The 18360-nt window shown below is 43.3% G+C and overlaps 1 protein-coding gene across 1 annotated transcript in view; it reads left to right on the forward strand.

The window, feature by feature from the left end:
* Positions 1–886: 886 nt before the first annotated feature.
* LOC148509566 (vomeronasal type-2 receptor 26-like) overlaps positions 887–18360 on the forward strand; it is a 75717-nt gene continuing 58243 nt past the window's right edge. Inside the window, exon 1 of the mRNA XM_088442965.1 lies at positions 887–1171. Within this exon, the coding sequence (XP_088299091.1) occupies positions 1007–1171 (165 nt within the window). The 5' untranslated portion in view covers positions 887–1006. The remainder of the gene's footprint in view (positions 1172–18360) is intronic.

An 18360-nucleotide genomic window follows, 5' to 3' on the forward strand; every position in this document is an offset into this window, starting at 1 on the left:
ATAGGGGAAACTACTGCTGGGGGCAATGCATGTAGGGGGACTACTACTGGGGGCACTGCACATAGGAGGGGCTACGTCTGGGGCACTGCATAGTGGGGGACTACTACTGGGGGCACTGTACATAGGGGAAACTACTGCTTGGGGCAATGCATGTAGGGGGACTACTACTGGGGGCACTGCACATAGGAGGGGCTACGTCTGGGGCACTGCATAGTGGGGGACTACTACTGGGGGCAGCTTATAAGGGGCACTACTGGGGGCACAAAATAGGTGTGCCACTACATGGGGCACTGCATAAGGGGACCCAAAACATATTCTTGCACCTGGGCCCACCACTCATAGTTCTGCCACTGATCCTACTGTATGCTGGCTAGGCATATTCAAATATATGACTAAATACAAGTAAAGCCATATTTCTTTACTGTATTTGTACTGAACATGCTATTTGCACCATTTATTTTATATTTTGCCAAGTCTTAATGTCAGCAGCTGTGTGACCATACAGATATGTTGTGTTGTACATACATGCTTTTTCTCTTCATATTGCAAATTGTAAGGATTATATAAATCACCAGGGATTTGTGTGGACTTTTAAAGATATGATGCTACAGACAATGGGCTGTTTATAGGTTGCAGAACCCAAAGTAACAAAGTAATTATTCACAAAATGTATTGTGCTGTTCATTATAATTGACACATTTTCTTAAAGAAAACTAAAATGATTACATAAGACCTAAGCGACTATATAGATATTATTTACAGTTTATACTTTTAGTCATACAGTATACAGTATTAGATTCGCTTGTATATTACATGTATGTGTATTAACACTATGGGTTGTTTTATTATGATATTTAAGAGAGATGTTTTTCTCCACAGTGTTCACCTGAGAGAATATCAGCAGCTCCAAGCTTTTATATTGGCCATTGATGAGATTAACAGTAACCCGGATATTCTGCCCAATGTTACTCTGGGATATCACGTGTATGATTCTTGTGGATATATAATGAAAGTTATTAAGGATGTTCTACAGATATTGTCTGGGCCTAAGCTGACTGCTCCGAATTATGCATGCTTGGTGCATGGTAAGGTGGCCGGTTTTATTGGAGATATCCATTCTGTCACTACACTTCCTATGGCACAATTACTGAATATCTTGGGATATACACAGGTAATTGCTGTCTACATTTTATTCTATAACATACAGGAAACAGAAGATAGTCCTTTTATTTTAGCCTATGTGATACTTTTTTTACCTTTGAACACCTAATATAATACTAGATGACAATAACCTAGTAACACGAGCACCGTGCACCCTATGCTTCAGGTGAGGGATCTTATAGAGAGAGGAATTGTTTCTGAGTTAGGCACAAAGTGACGCTATTGGATGTATGTATTCATCTGTCTATGTGAGTATCCGTCCATCTTCATGTGTACGCATTGCTCCACATACTGCTTTCCTGGCCACCATCGTAACCATCATCATTATACTACCTGCAAAAGATCCATCTGTAACAGGAAACCAATTTCAATCTACAGGCCTCAAACATGCATAGATGTAAGAGCATGTGTCCACAACACTCCCATGAGTCAGATGTGTTCTGTGCAGCTGCAAATTTGCCACCCAATTGCCACCTAGTGATGCCCATTTCATGGTAATTGCAGATAAAATATATTAATCATCTGATTTTGGATTTACATCAGACTCAGAATCAGGGTCAGAGTTTGAGGGGCCTGGGGAGACCAAGATCCAAGTAGAAAGATGGCAGGAAAAAAAAGCTACATTTCTCACTATGTACTATCCAGTGCTTGTTACAAAACTGGGACTTAGTCATGCCTACCCTGTCTGATGGTGCATTATAAAGGTGGGTAACTCTGTCCCAGAGCGCAGTCACTTTAATCCTGAGTGTCATGGATGCAGCAATGTTAGCTCTGGTCAGGTGAGCACTAGTATCCAGTCACTACCTGTCTCCTGTGCTCACATGACCACCTCCTATTATCCCTGACAAGAGCATCCTCTTTAAACCTGCACCTTAGGCTGGTCCACTTTTACATTGTCAAAGACAAAGATGCTTGAGTCATGCCTCCACAAAGACTATTGTTGTCCATTGTAATGTGGTAACTTGTGTACAAAATTTTAGCTTTGTACGTTGTAGTTTAGTGGTCACCCAGAAGTTTTCTTTCTGGAAGCTGACACAAATGGAGATTATGCTTTCAAATGTCTTCTCATGTATATTTGGCTCTACTGGAGGCCCAGACGTTGGAATATTCGACCGCTTTCAGAAATAATGGAGAAGTATTGATAGAAATGTTTATAGTGCAGTGGAAATTGCCCTCTTCCAAGATCCTGTATTAAAAAGATTATGACAGGCAATGTTAGAATATTTACCAAATGTACTGGAAACACAGCAACCAAGAAACAATTATCAAGAGCTTTTGCATTTATCTCTTTTGTTTCTTGGTGGTGGAAATAGCAGGGAATCATTTTGAGCTCCTGGTCCTACTCACCACACTTGATGGATGGGTAAATGCAGTGCTTAAAGTGATCCTAGAGATGTGGTGGAACTCACCTACTGTGGCACTTTTTCAACAAAAGGGTGTGGTCTCAAAAGAAAGGGCGTGGTCACACAATAGTATCCCCAATTCAAATTACACCACACAGTAGCACAAGCTTATCCACAATACACCGAACATAATGCCCCTGATTCACAATTCCCACATTAGTGCCCCTTTTACACAATGCCCACATTAGTAGTGCCCTTTATACAATGCCCAAAGCAGTAGTGCAAGGTAATCACTCAAAGTTGTTAGGAGGTGGGTGGGGAGCAGGTTGAACACACAGTGGGATGGGGCAGCACTCACAGTGGGGAGGGGGGGTGCAGTGTGTACACACACAGTGAGGAGGGGGGAAGGGAGCAGGGAGAACACAGTGGAGAGGAGAGTGCAGAGGGAGCAGGGGTAAACACACACAGTGGGGTAGGGGGAAGGAAGCTTGGTGAACACACAGTGGGAAGGGAGCAGGGAGAACACAGTGGAGAGGAGAGTGCAGAGGGAGCAGGGGTAAACACACACAGTGGGGTAGGGTGAAGGAAGCTTGGTGAACACACAGTGGGAAGGGAGCAGGGTGAAAACACAGTGGGGAAGGGGGCAGTGGGAGCAGGGTGAATACACACAGTGGGGCAGTACTCACAGCAGGGAGGGGAAGCAGTGTGTACACACAGTGGGGTGGGTGGGAAGTGAGCACGGTGATCACAGTGGAGAGGGGGAGTGCAATGAGAGCAGGGGTAAACACACACAGTGGGGAAGGAGCAGGGTGAACACACAGTGGGATGGGGGCAGCACTCACAGTGGGGAGGGGGGGTGCAGTGTGTACACACACAGTGAGGAGAGGGGAAGGGAGCAGGGAGAACACAGTTGAGAGGAGAGTGCAGAGGGAGCAGGGGTAAACACACACAGTGGGGTAGGGGGAAGGAAGCTTGGTGAACACACAGTGGGAAGGGAGCAGGGAGAACACAGTGGAGAGGAGAGTGCAGAGGGAGCAGGGGTAAACACACACAGTGGGGTAGGGGGAAGGAAGCTTGGTGAACACACAGTGGGAAGGGAGCAGGGTGAATACACACAGTGGGGCAGTACTCACAGCTGGGAGGGAAATCAGTGTGTACACACAGTGGGGTGGGTGGGAAGTTAGCAAGGTGATCACAGTGGAGAGGGGGAGTGCAATGAGAGCAGGGGTAAACACACACAGTGGGGAAGGAGCAGGGTGAACACACAGTGGGAAGGGAGCAGGGTGAACACACAGTGGGGAAGGAGCAGGGTAAGCACACACAGTGGGGAAGGAGCAGGGTGAACACACAGTGGGAAGGGAGCAGGGTGAACACACAGTGGGAAGGGGGTCAGTGGGAGCAGGGTGAACACACAGTGGGATGGGGGCAGCACTCACAGTGGGGAGGGGGGGAGAGAGCAGGGTGAACACACAGTGGGGAGGGGGGCAGCAGCCAAAGTGGGAAGGACGGAGCAGTGTGTACACACACAGTGGGGATGGGTGGGAGCAGCAGCCACAGTGTAGAGGGGGGATGGGAGCAGTGTGTACACACACAGTGGGGAGAGGGGAAGGGAGCACGGTGAACATGCAATGGAGTATATGGAAAAGATTTCTTGACTGCAAAACCTGACTATATATATAATGGGGGGTGCTACCTGATGAGACTAATTGCAGGCACAGAAACAGACAAAATCTCAGGTGCCCAACTCCAAATTATTAATAATATTTATAAATGCAATAAAATTTTGCAATCAATAGAGGTTTTTAGCATAATCATGGCCAAGGTTATGGGCCTACCCACCATATCCACTGCCCCCTCCCCAGTGTGTACTCACACTGCCCCCCTCCCTACTGTGTAGTCACACTGCCCCCCTCCCCACTGTGTGTTCTCCATTCTCCCACTGCCCCTATCCACTGTATTCACCCTGATCCCTTCCCCTCCTAACTGTGTGTTCATTTTGCTCCCACTGCCCCCTCCCCACTGTGTTCTCCATTTTCTCACTGACCACCCTCCCCACTATGTGTTCTCTATTTTCCCACTGCCCCTTCCCCACTGTGTGTTTACCCTGCTCCCTTCCCTCCCACTGTGTGTTCACCCTGCTCTGTTCCACCCTAACCGCTGTGTGCTTACACCTGCTCCCACTGCACTCCCCCTCTCCACAGTGTTCATCTTTTTCACTTCCACTCCACCCCATTGTGTGTGTAAAGACTGCTCCCCCCTTCCCACTCTGAGTGCTGCCCCCCTTGCCACTGTGTGGTCACCTTGCTCCCACACCCTGCTTCCACTGCCCACGTCCCCACAGTGTTCTCCATTTTTTCCCACTGCACCCCTCCTCACTGTGTATTCACTCTGCACCATTCCCCCTCCCTACTGTGTGTTCATTCTGCTTCCACTGCCCCACTCCCAACTGTGTTCTCCATTTTCCCACTGACCCCCTCCCCGCTGTGTTCTCCATTTTCCCACCACCTCTCCTCCGCAATGTGTGGTCACCCTGCTCCCTTCCCCCTTCCCCACTGTGTGTTCACAAAGACAGACAAAATCTCAGGTGCACAACTCCAAATTACTCCATGATTTTAAACCAATACGGAAGGGTGCTAGTCCAGAATGAGGGCACCACCTTTCCCTCAGATGTGCAATAAAGCACATTAAATGGAGTATATGGAAAAGATTTCTGGACAGCACAACCTGACTATATATATATATAATGGGAGGTGCTACCTGATAAGACTAATTGCAGGCACTGAAACAGACAAAATCTCAGGTGCATAATTCCAAATTATTAATAATATATATAAATGCAATAAAATTTTGCAATCAATAGAGGTTTTTAGCATAATCATGGCCAAGGTTATGGGCCTACCCTCTATATACAGGTAACCTCTTTCGGTTAGGTCCCTAACATACTAAGGTTCAAATCCAGAGCACAGGAGCCCCCAAAACCGGCCCAGCTAAGCCGCCCCAGGGCACCACCATAGTAAGAAAAGTGCAGAATAAAGAGATAGTTAGGAGCAGCTGCATATAAAGAATGAAAATAAAAAAGTGAAGTACACATATATATTAGACACACAGTGAAGGGTTAAATGTGTTATAAAGGAAAATGTGTTATTATGCAGTGCCCTGAGACAGACCCAAAAATGAACCAAAATTGCACTACAGTATATAACTTGTAGGACTTACCTAGAATTGTGCCTAATACAGTGTGCATATACATTACCATAAAAAAACAAATGAACACTGTGCACTGAATTGTAAGTCTATTGTATATGGTGAGCAGCTGAAAAACAGGGTGTGTCAACCCAAAAATAAATACTATATTATAACAATTTAATCAGTGCTCAACCTAAATGAATAATATGTGATGTGATTGCTTGTTGTATTGATATTATGTATCGTGTTATGTCCAATTAGGATGAAACAATGGGAATTGTAACAAATTCTTTACTTGATAATGCTCTTAAAATACACAATATTGGTTGCGTTAGGTAAATATGGTCTCGATAGAAAAGGACCAAAACAAAAATGATTGATGACAATAAATGGTGATTAATAATGTTACTAGTAGCATAAATGATTTGTATATAATATACACACTATCATCACTCTGGTATTACTGAGACCCTAAAACTGTATATTGTTAATGTTCAATTGTACAGTGATGTTAGCGGCGTCCCGATAGAAACAATGAGCAAATGTTATTTGATGCACAATGAGCTGGACTGTTCCTTATACTAATGGTCGACTGAGTAGTGGCTGCTTGCTTGATCTTCTGCCCGGGTAGGAGAAGAACCACTCAGTTTACCAGTGCAGGGGCTCCGGACCGGGTAGAAGCAGGTTGATCCCTGAGTGAGTGATAGGTCTAGTGAAAGACCTTATCCTGCACTCTGGATACTAAGCCTTGCAGTCCCTTGGTCAGAGGAGGGGATTGGCTGGATGTGGCCATTACCGATCACGATCTGCTATCTTCTCCATACGGAGACTCACCTGTCTTCCTGATGCTGTGTGTGGCCGGACCCCTCCTCCTCCCATGCTCCATCTCCTCTTGCTGGCGGCTGCTGGTGTGCTGTCTGTGTCCTTGCTTCCTGGTGCTTCCGTACTGGCCTACTTGTTGTGTCACGTGTGACTCGCCGGTCACGTGATTTCGTTCAATATTGAGATAACGGGTTTCAGTAAATGGGTCCTATGAGCGGATAGGAAATCTGGATCTGTGAAACTGGAATAGTATTGTCCCCCATCGCGTTTCGACCTAGATTGGTCTTCCTATGGGAGTTGTTGTAATGGAGGATTTGGGGTTTAAAATACAGGCTGGCCCCCCTCCTCCAAGTCTGGTTGATTGCTGCGGCATGCTTCTAATTGGTCAGTTGCACAATCACTCAAAGTTCTTGAGTGCAGTATACATTTCTTCCCTGTTAATTCTGATTTGAACCTGTCTGCAATGAATAGTGTAAAGGTACCTATATCAGTCTTGTGATGGCTAATATGAATTGGATTATAACATGCATATGCATTAGTTGTATCTGATGGGAATAACTCACTTTTGTTTCAATTAATGACTGGGATGAATAATCAATAGATATATCTAATATTACATGATTAATAACCGGGTAGAAGAGTCAATAGATATATCTAACAATTAGGGATGGCATATAAACAGTTAACTTTGAGCCTGTATAATTGTCTTGATTAAATGTATAATAAAAAGGGAGATAAAATGAAGATAAGATTTCAAATAAAATATAAAAAAATATGAAAATATTAAGAAAAAATTGAATTCAAACCACTTGATAACGTGGGTGTTATACCTATAAATTGGTGTATTAAAAGTTCTGTCCTCTGTAGGTACTCTTTGAGTACTCAGAAAATTATTGAATACTCTGTATTGAAGCATATATAGAGGTAAGATACTTATGTATATGGACTAGCCACAGATAATGGACCTCACTTCATTATCTATGTTTAGTCCATATGGTGCCAGAGTGTCCATTGTTATTATGGCTCTCAATTCTTCTTTATTTATATATTTAATAAAGTCCCCTCCCCTCCAATTTGCTTGTACTTTTCTTAGGCCTGCAAAAATTAATCCCTTGGGGTCTGAATCGTGTAATTTCTTATACTGCAGGGAAATTGGATGTTCTTCACAACCAACCATGATGTTACGTATATGTTCACCTATCCTCTGTTTCAGAGGGTGAATGGTGCGGCCTATATACTGTTTCTGCTGGGGCATTCAAGTACGTAAATGACACCCTTACTATGACAAGTCATGTGGTCCCTAATAGTCCATTTGAATTGATTGGATGTAGAGATGAAAGAATGTATGGGTTTTGTACTTTTTGCTCTGGTTCTGGTGCAGTTCTTACATTGTCCACAATAATAGAACCCCCCCGTTATTGGTTTGTTCACCCCTATTCCATAATTGGGTGATAGTGGTTTGTACCTGTTGTGTCGGGGCTATATGGTTCCTTACTAGTTTTGTTCTAATATCAGGTGCTTTGCGGAATATAACCTTAGGGTCTTTAGGTAGTATTTCCACCAAGGAGTCATCCTCGAGTAATATTGGCCAGTGTTTCTTTATTAATTGTTTAACAAGGGTTGCTTGACTGCTATAATCAGTAACAAAATAAATGTTTTTGAAGTCGTCTGCTTTCTCTTTTTTATCGTTGTATTGTAGTAATGATTCTCTATCCATCAATTTAAACCTATTGAATGCTTGATCTATTGCTTTGGGTCCATATTGTTTTTCCTGTAATTTCATTTTCAATATATTGCCTTGTTGTATGTAATCATGGTCTCTAGTGCAATTACGCTTTATTTTTCGAAATTGGCTGACTGGAATGATGTTCAACCAGTTAGGGTGATGTCCACTAGTGGCCAAGATAAAACTGTTTACATCTACAGACTTGCTGTGCGTATTTGTGTGGATCTTATCATCCCCAATGAAAATGTTCAAATCTAAAAATGTCACCTGAGTTTTACTGTAATGAGTGGTAAATTGAAGGTTGTAATTGTTGTTGTTAATGTAACCTGTGAATTTCTGTAATGATTCCTCATCTCCTTGCCAGATAAAGAATACATCATCTATGAATCTGGACCAAAGGACGAGGTTTGCGTCAAGTTCGTGATTGGCCCATACATGATGATCTTCCCAGTGGCTCATAAATAAGTTTGCGTAACTTGGCGCAAACCTCGTCCCCATCGCCGTGCTGGTCACTTGTATGTAGAACTCGCTATTGAACCACAGGTAATTGTGCGTTAAGATGTACCTTATATTGTTGATAATAAAATCTCTCTTGACTGGTGTCATGGATGGATCATTATCGATGAAGTGTTTGGTGCTCTCGATCCCTAATGTATGTTTTATGACTGAATATAATGTGGTGACATCACTCGTGCCGAGCCAATAGTCATCTTGCCAAGGGATGTTGTTCAATTTGCACAAAATGTCAATACTGTCTCTCAAATATGATTTTTGTAATTTGACATAGGGTTGCAAAAATGTGTCAATGGATTGGGACAAGTTCGATGTTAGAGATTGGATACCAGAAACTATTGGTCTACCTGGTGGTTTTATGGGGTCTTTGTGTATCTTGGGCAAATGGTAGAATACCGGTAAGACAGGGTGGGATGTGTCTAGAAATTCAAATCCTTTGTAAGAATCCCTTTATCTAAACCCTCTTGGAGGTGTTTCCTAAGTTCTGATTGAAATTGTTTTGTGGGATTGTGATTCAAAAGTTCATATGTCGTGGTGTCTTGGAGTAGTCTTCTAGCCTCTTTAATGTAAGATTCTTTACTCATAATGACTATAATCCCCCCTTATCTGCTGGTTTGATTATCATTTCTTTATTATTCTTATGATATTCCAGTGCTAGATATTCCTTTTTGCTCATATTGATGTGTTTTTGCTTGAGTTTTTGGTCACTGAGTTTGCAAAGATCTCTTTCTAGTAAACTGGTGAATGTATTGATATGATGCCCAGATGTATAGGTGGAATAGAAGTTTGATATAGGTTTCAAATCTTATGCCGGTAATTGTCAATGATTGGTTTAAATTCTACTGAGGGTGTTTGCTGAAAAAACTGTTTTAGAGTTAATTTTCTGGTGAACCTATATATATCTAAATAGGTATTGAATTTATCTAATTTGCTGGCTGGGGAAAATTTGAGACCTTTGTCTAGAACAGATATATAGTCTTCACTGAGTGTTATGTGACTTAGGTTGAATATGCCCTGTAATTTTTGTTCTTTTTCATTGGATTGTGTCTTTTGTTGTTTCTTACCTCCTCTACATCCCCTTCTAGTTTTCTTTTCATGGGTATGTTTACCCGATGTTTGGGATTGGTTACTAAATCTAAAAAAGATTGGTCTACACATGATGTTCTTGGGTTTGCTTCGTCTGTGCAGTCTATATGGCTTGTTGTTGGAATATGGCCTTCGTTGCTTGTGTTTATTGAAGTCTTTTGAGGACTATTGTCATGTGTACTTATAATTAGTAGATTTGGTGCTATGTCAAACCAGCCCTGTTCGAGTGACTGTCTTGCCAGATTATGGCAGGTCTCGTCTTCTTCTATATCATAAACTGAAAATGAGCTGGTGTCAAACGTGGTGGTGTCAGAACTCTCTGATGATGATTTGATGATGTATCATTTATCTATCTTTTTGTTATTATTAATGGAGCATGTATTAACAGAGTGTATTTGGGTCATGTATTCTTGATAGGTGAGGTTCATTCGCTTGTAAATAGGAATTGTAGATTTAAGTCCTTTTGCATTGTGATATTGATGTTGTTTTGACAAATTGTTAGTATATACTGAACTGTGTCTTAATGTTTTCCCTTTATTTTTGACTTTGGTGATCCCTAGTTTATCTCTTAATATTTTACCCTTTTTGGTTGATATCAATTTATCTTCCACTTGTCGTAATTTCTTTGTGGTTAATTCTGTTAATTGTTGAAATTCTTTATCTAATTGATATGGGGCTAATCGTGTTTCCAAATTTTCCAATTCTTTGGCTAGAATGGTAAGTTCACTAGATTGTGTTTCCACTAATAACCCAAGTAATTTGAGTGAACAATCTGTTAGGATTTGTTCCCATTTGTTCAGAAAACCACTGTTGTCTTTGTGGTGTGCAGGTGTTTTCTTGATTCTATGGCCTTTGGGGACCAATTGGTTTGTGAGGTACCATTTTAAGGTTTCAGTGTCCCACCACAATTTGTTTTCCTTTGTTAAAGTTTTTTCAAATAGTGTGAACGTTAGAAAAAAATCTTGAACATCTGGAGTACTCGAGTAGTTGTCAATTGTGAAAAAGTGTTTGTGCCCTCTGTTCCCTGTTGTTGTTTATGTTAAGTATACCCATCTATGTATGTCTGCAAATTAGTCCTTGCTGCAGATGTTACTAACACAGTATATAGGCACAAAAAACAAATGAACACTGCACACTGAATTGTAAGTCTATTGTATATGGTGAGCAGCTGAAAAACAGGGTGTGTCAACCCAAAAATAAATACTATATTATAACAATTTAATCAGCGCTCAACCTAAATGAATAATATGTGATGTGATTGCTTGTTGTATTGATATTATGTATCGTGTTATGTCCAATTAGGATGAAACAATGGGAATTGTAACAAATTCTTTACTTGATAATGCTCTTAAAATATACAATATTGGTTGCATTAGGTGAATATGGTTTCGATAGAAAAGGACCAAAACAAAAATGATTGATGACAATAAATGGTGATAATGTTACTAGTAGCATAAATGATTTGTATATAATATACACACTATCATCACTCTGGTATTACTGAGACCCTGAAACTGTATATTGTTAATGTTCAATTGTACAGTGATGGTAGCGGCGTCCTGATAGAAACAATGAGCAAATGTTATTTGATGCACAATGAGCTGGACTGTTCCTTATACTAATGGTCGACTGAGTAGTGGCTGCTTGCTTGATCTTCTGCCCGGGTAGGAGAAGAACCACTCAGTTTACCAGTGCAGGGGCTCCGGACCAGGTAGAAGCAGGCTGATCCCTGAGTGAGCGATAGGTCTAGTGAAAGACCTTATCCTGCACTCTGGATACTAAGCTTTGCAGTCCCTTGGTCAGAGGAGGGGATTGGCTGGATGTGGCCATTACCGATCACGATTTGCTATCCCCTCCGTACGGAGACTCACCTGTCTTCCTAATGCTGTGTGTGGCCGGATCCCTCCACCTCTCATGCTCGGTCTCCTCTTGCTGGCGGCTGCTGGTGTGCGGTCTGTGTCCTCGCTTCCTGGTGCTTCCGTACTGGCCTCCTTGTTGTGTCACGTGTGACTCGCCGGTCACGTGATTTCGTTCAATATTGAGATAATGGGTCTCAGTAAATGGGTCCTATGAGCGGATAGGAAATCTGGATCTGTGAAACTGGAATAGTATTGTCCTCCAATGCGTTTCGACCTAGATGGATATGGTGGGTAGGCCCATAACCTTGGCCATGATTATGCTAAAACCTCTATTAATTGCAACATTTTATTGCATTTATATATATTATTAATAATTTGGAGTAGTGCACCTGAGATTTTGTCTGTTTCTGTGCCTGCAATTAGTCTCATCAGGTAGCACCTTCCATTATATATATAGTCAGGTTGTGCAGTCCAGAAATCTTTTCCATAAACTCCATTTAATGTGCTTTATTGCACATCTGAGGGAAAGGAGATGCCCTCATTCTGGACTAGCACCCTTCCTTATTGGTTTAAAATCATGGAGTATGGTAATGTATATGCACACTGTATTAGGCACAATTCTAGGTAAGTCCTACAAGTTATATGCTGTAGTGCAATTTTGGTTCATTTTTGGGGTGTGGGTCCCTCTGGATTGTGTTGGTTGGTCTGTCTCAGGGCACCGCATTATAACACATTTTCCATTATAACACATTTTAACCCTTCACTGTGTGTCTAATATATATGTACTTCACTTTTTTATTTTCATTCTTTATTTGCAGCTGCTCCTAACTATCTCTTTACACTGAACTTTGCTTACTATGGTGGTGCCCTGGGGTGGCTTAGCTGGGCCGGTTTTGAGGGGCCCTGCGCTCTGGATTTGAACCTTAGTATGTTAGGGACCTACCCGAAAGAGGTTACCTGGATATGGTGGGTAGGCCCATAACCTTGGCCATGATTATGCTAAAAACCTCTATTGATTGCAAAATTGTATTGCATTTATATATATTATTAATAATTTGGAGTTGTGCACCTGAGGTTTTGTCTGTTTCTTTGAACACACAGTGGGGAAGGGGGAAGGGAGCAGGGTGACCACAAATTGCGGAGGAGTGGTGGTGGGAAAATGGAGAACACACAGTAGGGAGGGGGTCAGTGGGAAAATGGAGAACACAGTGGGGAGAAGGGCAGTGGGAGCAGAATGAGCACACAGTAGGGAGGGGGTCAGTGGGAAAATGGAGAACACAGTGGGGAGAAGGGCAGTGGGAGCAGAATGAGCACACAGTAGGGATGGGGAATGGTGAAGGGAGAATACACAGTGAGGAGGGCTGCAGTGGGAAAAAATGGAGAACACTGTGGGGATGTGGGCAGTGTAAGCAGAGTGTGGGAGCAAGGTGACCACACAGTGGCAAGGGGGGCAGCACTAAGAGTGGGAAGGGGGGAGCAGTCTTTACACACACAATGCGGAGGAGTGGAAGTGAGGAAGATGAACACAGTGGAGAGGGGGAGTGCAGAGGGAGCAGGGGTAAGCTCACAGTGGTTAGGGTGGAACAGAGCAGGGTGAACAAACAGTGGGAGGGAAGGGAGCAGGGTGAACACATAGTGGGGAGGGGGTCAGTGGGAAAATGGAGAACACAGTGAGGAGGGGGCAGTGGGAGCAAAATGAACACACAGTAAGGAGGGGAAGGGATCAGGGTGAATACAGTGTGGATAGGGGCAGTGGGAGAATGGAGAACACACAGTGGGGATGGGGGCAGTGTGAATACACACTGGGGAGGGGGCAGTGTAAATACACTGTGGGGAGGGGGGCAGTGGGGAAATTTGACAACTCACATTGGGAAGGGAGCGGCAGATGGAGCAGGGACACCACACAGTGGGGAGGGGGCAGTGGGAGAATGGAGAATGCACAGTGGGGTGGGGGGCATCAGTGGGAAAATTGAGAACACACAGTGGGAGAATGGAGAATGCACAGTATTATCCTGCTCTAACTCAGGACCTCATTCAGAGGTGCTTGCAAAATGTGAGCGCTTGCTCTGAATGAGGGCGGCCACATCTATTTTCTGGCCCGGCCACTTGTCCACTCGCTATGCTATGGGTGACCACCCACAGCTTTAGCGAGCAGCCAGGTTGATGGTCGCGATGGTCAAGTTGGGGCTTGCGACAAGACACTTGTGGTAGGGTCTCATTTTCCGCAAGCCCCAGTGAGCTTTCTGCTCTATTAGACCTGGAAGCTCACCACTAACATCACGATTGATGTCAGTGGAGCCGCCCCCAAATGGCAGGCATTCCATCTGGAACACCTCCATTTGGCAGGCCACCCCCCCTGCCCCGCCTACAAAATGGTGTGAGCTGTCGATCACCATCATCAGCCGCCCCTTTTGTAGTAATCCCCGGAGTGATAGAATTTCTCTCTTGCTCCGGGGCTTGCGCACGCGCAGTGCGGCCATTGCGCATGCACAGGGCCTCTACATCAAAACACTTGCAAGCACGTCAGTGCTTGCGAGTGGGTCTGAATGAGACCCTCAGTGCACTCTAGTGCTCACCAGTGTCACCGTCCATCACACACACAGCATGAGCAGCATCCACATGGACTGGATCCTCTCAGGGTGGCCCCTCCTTACACAGGGGGAGAGACAGACACATGCTGTCTCATTCCCACCAGAGGCAAGGAGACCAGGCAGGCAGTGGGACAAATGTCAATCATCATGAGATGAGAGACAGGCTAGTCATCAACTCTAGTAGCAGTATCGGCCACCTGCCTCCACAGTTATTAATATAGGGCCAGCAGCACTGGTGTGCGGCACAGAGCCGTGGGAACCAGCCGGGACAAGCCCGACACGATGTCACATTACAGTAAAAAAACAACCCTTACATTTTGTCACTGCGCAGCTCTTTTAAGCGCACCACCACACCATGCCACCACCAGTACTGCAGATGCCTGACCTGTGTCATTACTTTCTCTCAGTCACTGCCTCTTCTCTCTTCATCACATCAGGCCAGGTCTATGTCTATGGTCATTGACAAAACTAGCATGGAGAGTGGATTCACTGGACAAATGGGGCCAGTATGATGGGCAAAGGATGGGCAGGCTTATCCAGTGAAAATGGACCACACATTCAGAATTACAGCTGCAGGCCTGCAGCCCATAGCTTACAGTTTCTAAAGCCAGGCTAAGTAGGCAGATGGAGGCGGAACTGGTTCCAACTCCAATTTGAAGTGACAGAACGCATTCCACCCCATTCCGGCCCACTTTAATGTATTTATGCTCTGAAAGTATGTCTCTTTGGAAATCAGTTCCAGTTAACACCTAGAGAGGCAAACAACATGGTGAATTTTGCTTTGTTTGTAAGTCTGGTTTATATAAAGTATTGGAATGAAGCTCCATTGGGAATTAGAACACCATATAATGACATCGAGCTCTTAAGTCTCTTAAATATCTACCCTGATATAACAATTGGTAAGAAAGCTTACATTGCTTTTACCAGACACCTCGGGTTTCTATCTGAACACTTGGTAGCTTTAGCCTTTTTTTGACAATTGAGTGTCTACGAAAACCAGAGAAAAATGGTAAAAAATCTAAAACGTCCACAGCTACCTGATTTTCTGCTACATATTCAATTATCTGAGAATGCAGAACTAAGTCTAGAAAAGTTCAATATAGGGTGATCCCTAAATATTGTTTGTTTGGAAAATGTTTTGGTGTACTACCCACTGATGTACTAAGGAGTAAAAATTACTTTGTGAAGAAAGACAATTTGAATGTTTTATTTTTTTGACCATATTACTGCACCTGACACTAGCACCATGTCAGAACAATGTGAGGTTCTTCACTTCCCAATGATCTCACTCACTAGTGAGTATGTACTACCTCTGATCTGCTGCCTGAACCTGCGCTACTGGATACCTGCAAGTTGCTGCCTCTGAGTTGACTCCATCCATTCTGCTGCGTTGTGCTGTCTGGTTAAAGTCTCTGAATCCAATGTGGCACGAAGGGCCTGATTCAGCTTTGGAAAGAGAGAGAGATTTCTCACTCAACTGATCATCTTGGTGAAACCATGCTGCAATGCACGGGGGCAGATAGAGAAACTGCAGAGAGATTTAGATTTGGGAGGGACGTGTCCAAACTGACATCTAAAGTGCAGTGTAACAATAAAGCTGTGCAGTATTTGTAGGCTACATTCAAAAGCAGCCAGTATTTACCCCACATTCTAAAAAAAAATATGTATTTACACCCCTTGCATTGTAACATGGTTTGTCCAGGTTCACAGTTAAGTGCTAATTCTCACTCTATTCCCGAAGCTGAATCAGGCCCGAAATCTGCTACCTCTGTCCGAATCAGGGTCAAAGTTTAAAAAAAAAGAGAAAAAAGAAAAAGAAGGGCTAGTTACTGGGGCACTCTTCATGAATATTCATATAAATGTTAAAATATAACCTGTATTATACATCCATAAAATTCTAGGGTTACCCATACAAAATCATCAATGCTAACAAGTGTTTTGTATTAATCACCTGCAGCAAATGACCTTATATTGTAAAAAAAAGTTATAAATATTAATGATCAATTATTAAGAAATTTTTCGGCTAAATATTATTAAATCTACATTCCACCAAACACTACAAATAAGTTTATTTTGGATTTATTAGTACAATGACACATCACAAGTATACTTTTTGCACAAATAGGAAGTTTTGAAAATGCTCTGCCATGTGCATTCTAGTCCCAATTAACCTCTTTTGACCTACTTTACAGCACCTGGTATTCCCAAGTGGTCTCCCATCCAAGTACTGACCAGGCCTATTACTGTATAGCTTCCAAGATCAGACAAAATTGGGCAGAGAAAGTAATGTATGGCTGTAGGTATAAAGTAGTTGGGGGAATGGTGTTCACACTGGCACACGGTCAGAACACAAAATGTAGGATTATCACAAATGAATAGTCCATTTTATTAATAAAATACAACGTTCAAAAAACGTGATGCATGAGCATACTTATTTGTTACACATGATTTGTTTTACTTATACTTAATCATATATGTTTAATAAATGTAATAAACTTGGCACCATGTCAAAATATATCTACCAGCATGCATCACGGCGTATCACCATGGTGATGGGACAATATGTGCGATTATTACTGGTATATGACTTCCTACTGTATATCTATCTACATAGTTCTTTGTTAAATACAATATTAGTTTAAATTATGAAACATACATGATAATCTCTTTACTCTCTATAGGGCAGTTCATCTACATATATATATATATATATATTAGGGGTGTGCACCGGACACTTTTCGTGTTTTGTGTTTTGGTTTTGGATCTGGATCTTTCTTCGTGTTTTGGATCTGGATTGGTTTTGCCAAAACCACCCTTCCGTGTTTTGGGTTCTGGGTTTTGTGTTTTGGATCTGGATTTTTTCTTAAAAAATAAAAAAAACCCGCTAAAATCACATAAATGGGCCTTTTTTTGTTCCTACGCTATTAATAACCCCAATAACATTAATTTCCACTCATTTCCACTCTATTCTGAACACCTCACACCTCACAATATTGTTTTTAGGCCAAAAGGTTGTACCGAGGAAGCTGGATGACTATGCTAAGCGACACAAGGGGGCGGCACAAACACGTGGCCCATCTAGGAGTGGCACTGCAGTGGCAGACAGGAAGCCAATCAGCGTTATGGTGCCCATTTGCATGTAGCACGAACCCGGGAGATCCGTGCTACATGCATCTGTGTGATTGGCACAGAGCAATGACAGGTCCGTGAGACCCGTCTGTGCTGCTGTGGTAAAAAAAAAAAAAAAAAAACTGTGTAAAAAAAGAAAAAAATGGCGTGCACCCCCCCAAAAAAGAGCAACCAGCCCCGGGCATTAGTAACCCAGTGCTGGGTGTGCTTAAATACAGGGGACAAACGACGTAGGGGTCCCCTGTACTTAAGCACAACCAGCACCGGGCTAGTCAGAACCAGCGCTGGTTGCCAAAATACGGGGGACAAACGACGTAGGGGTCCCCTGTATTCTGCGCAACCAGCTCTGGGCTCTGATCCGGTCCTGGTTCTGGAAATATAGGGGACAAAAAATGAGTAGGGTTCCCCTGTATGTTCCAGAACCAGCACTGGACTTTTTCTAGCGGGGGGCTGATGCCACAGCCAGGGGAGCCCTTTCACCGGGCCCCCCAGCCGCAGCATCAACCCTGACCGCTAGTCAGCCCAGGCCGGGGATCCCTGGAGAGCTGGGGACCCCCCCAATAAAGGGGTCACCCTCTCCAGGGCACCCCAGGCCCAGGCTGATAGCCCGGGGCTATCCCCGCCACCCCTGGTGGCGGTGGGTGGCGGGTTGATTGTGTGGTGTGGTGTAAATAAAGAATATCAAACATTGTCTTTACAAGTAGAACTGCAAGTCCCAGCTAGCCTGCCCCGCATGCTGGTACTTGGAGAACCACAAGTACCAGCATGCAGGGCATTAAGGGCCCACTAGTACCTGTAGTTCACCTGTAAAAAAAATGTTTAAAAAAACACAGGACACACACACCGTGACAGTATAAGTTTATTAAACATACATACACACACACACATGTACACATACTCACCTATGTAACCTGTAGCATCGGTCCACTTGTCCGGTAAAGTAT

The sequence above is a fragment of the Taudactylus pleione genome, unplaced genomic scaffold (assembly GCF_031769625.1).
Source record: "Taudactylus pleione unplaced genomic scaffold, aTauple2 ptg000319l, whole genome shotgun sequence".
NCBI lineage: Eukaryota > Metazoa > Chordata > Amphibia > Anura > Myobatrachidae > Taudactylus > Taudactylus pleione.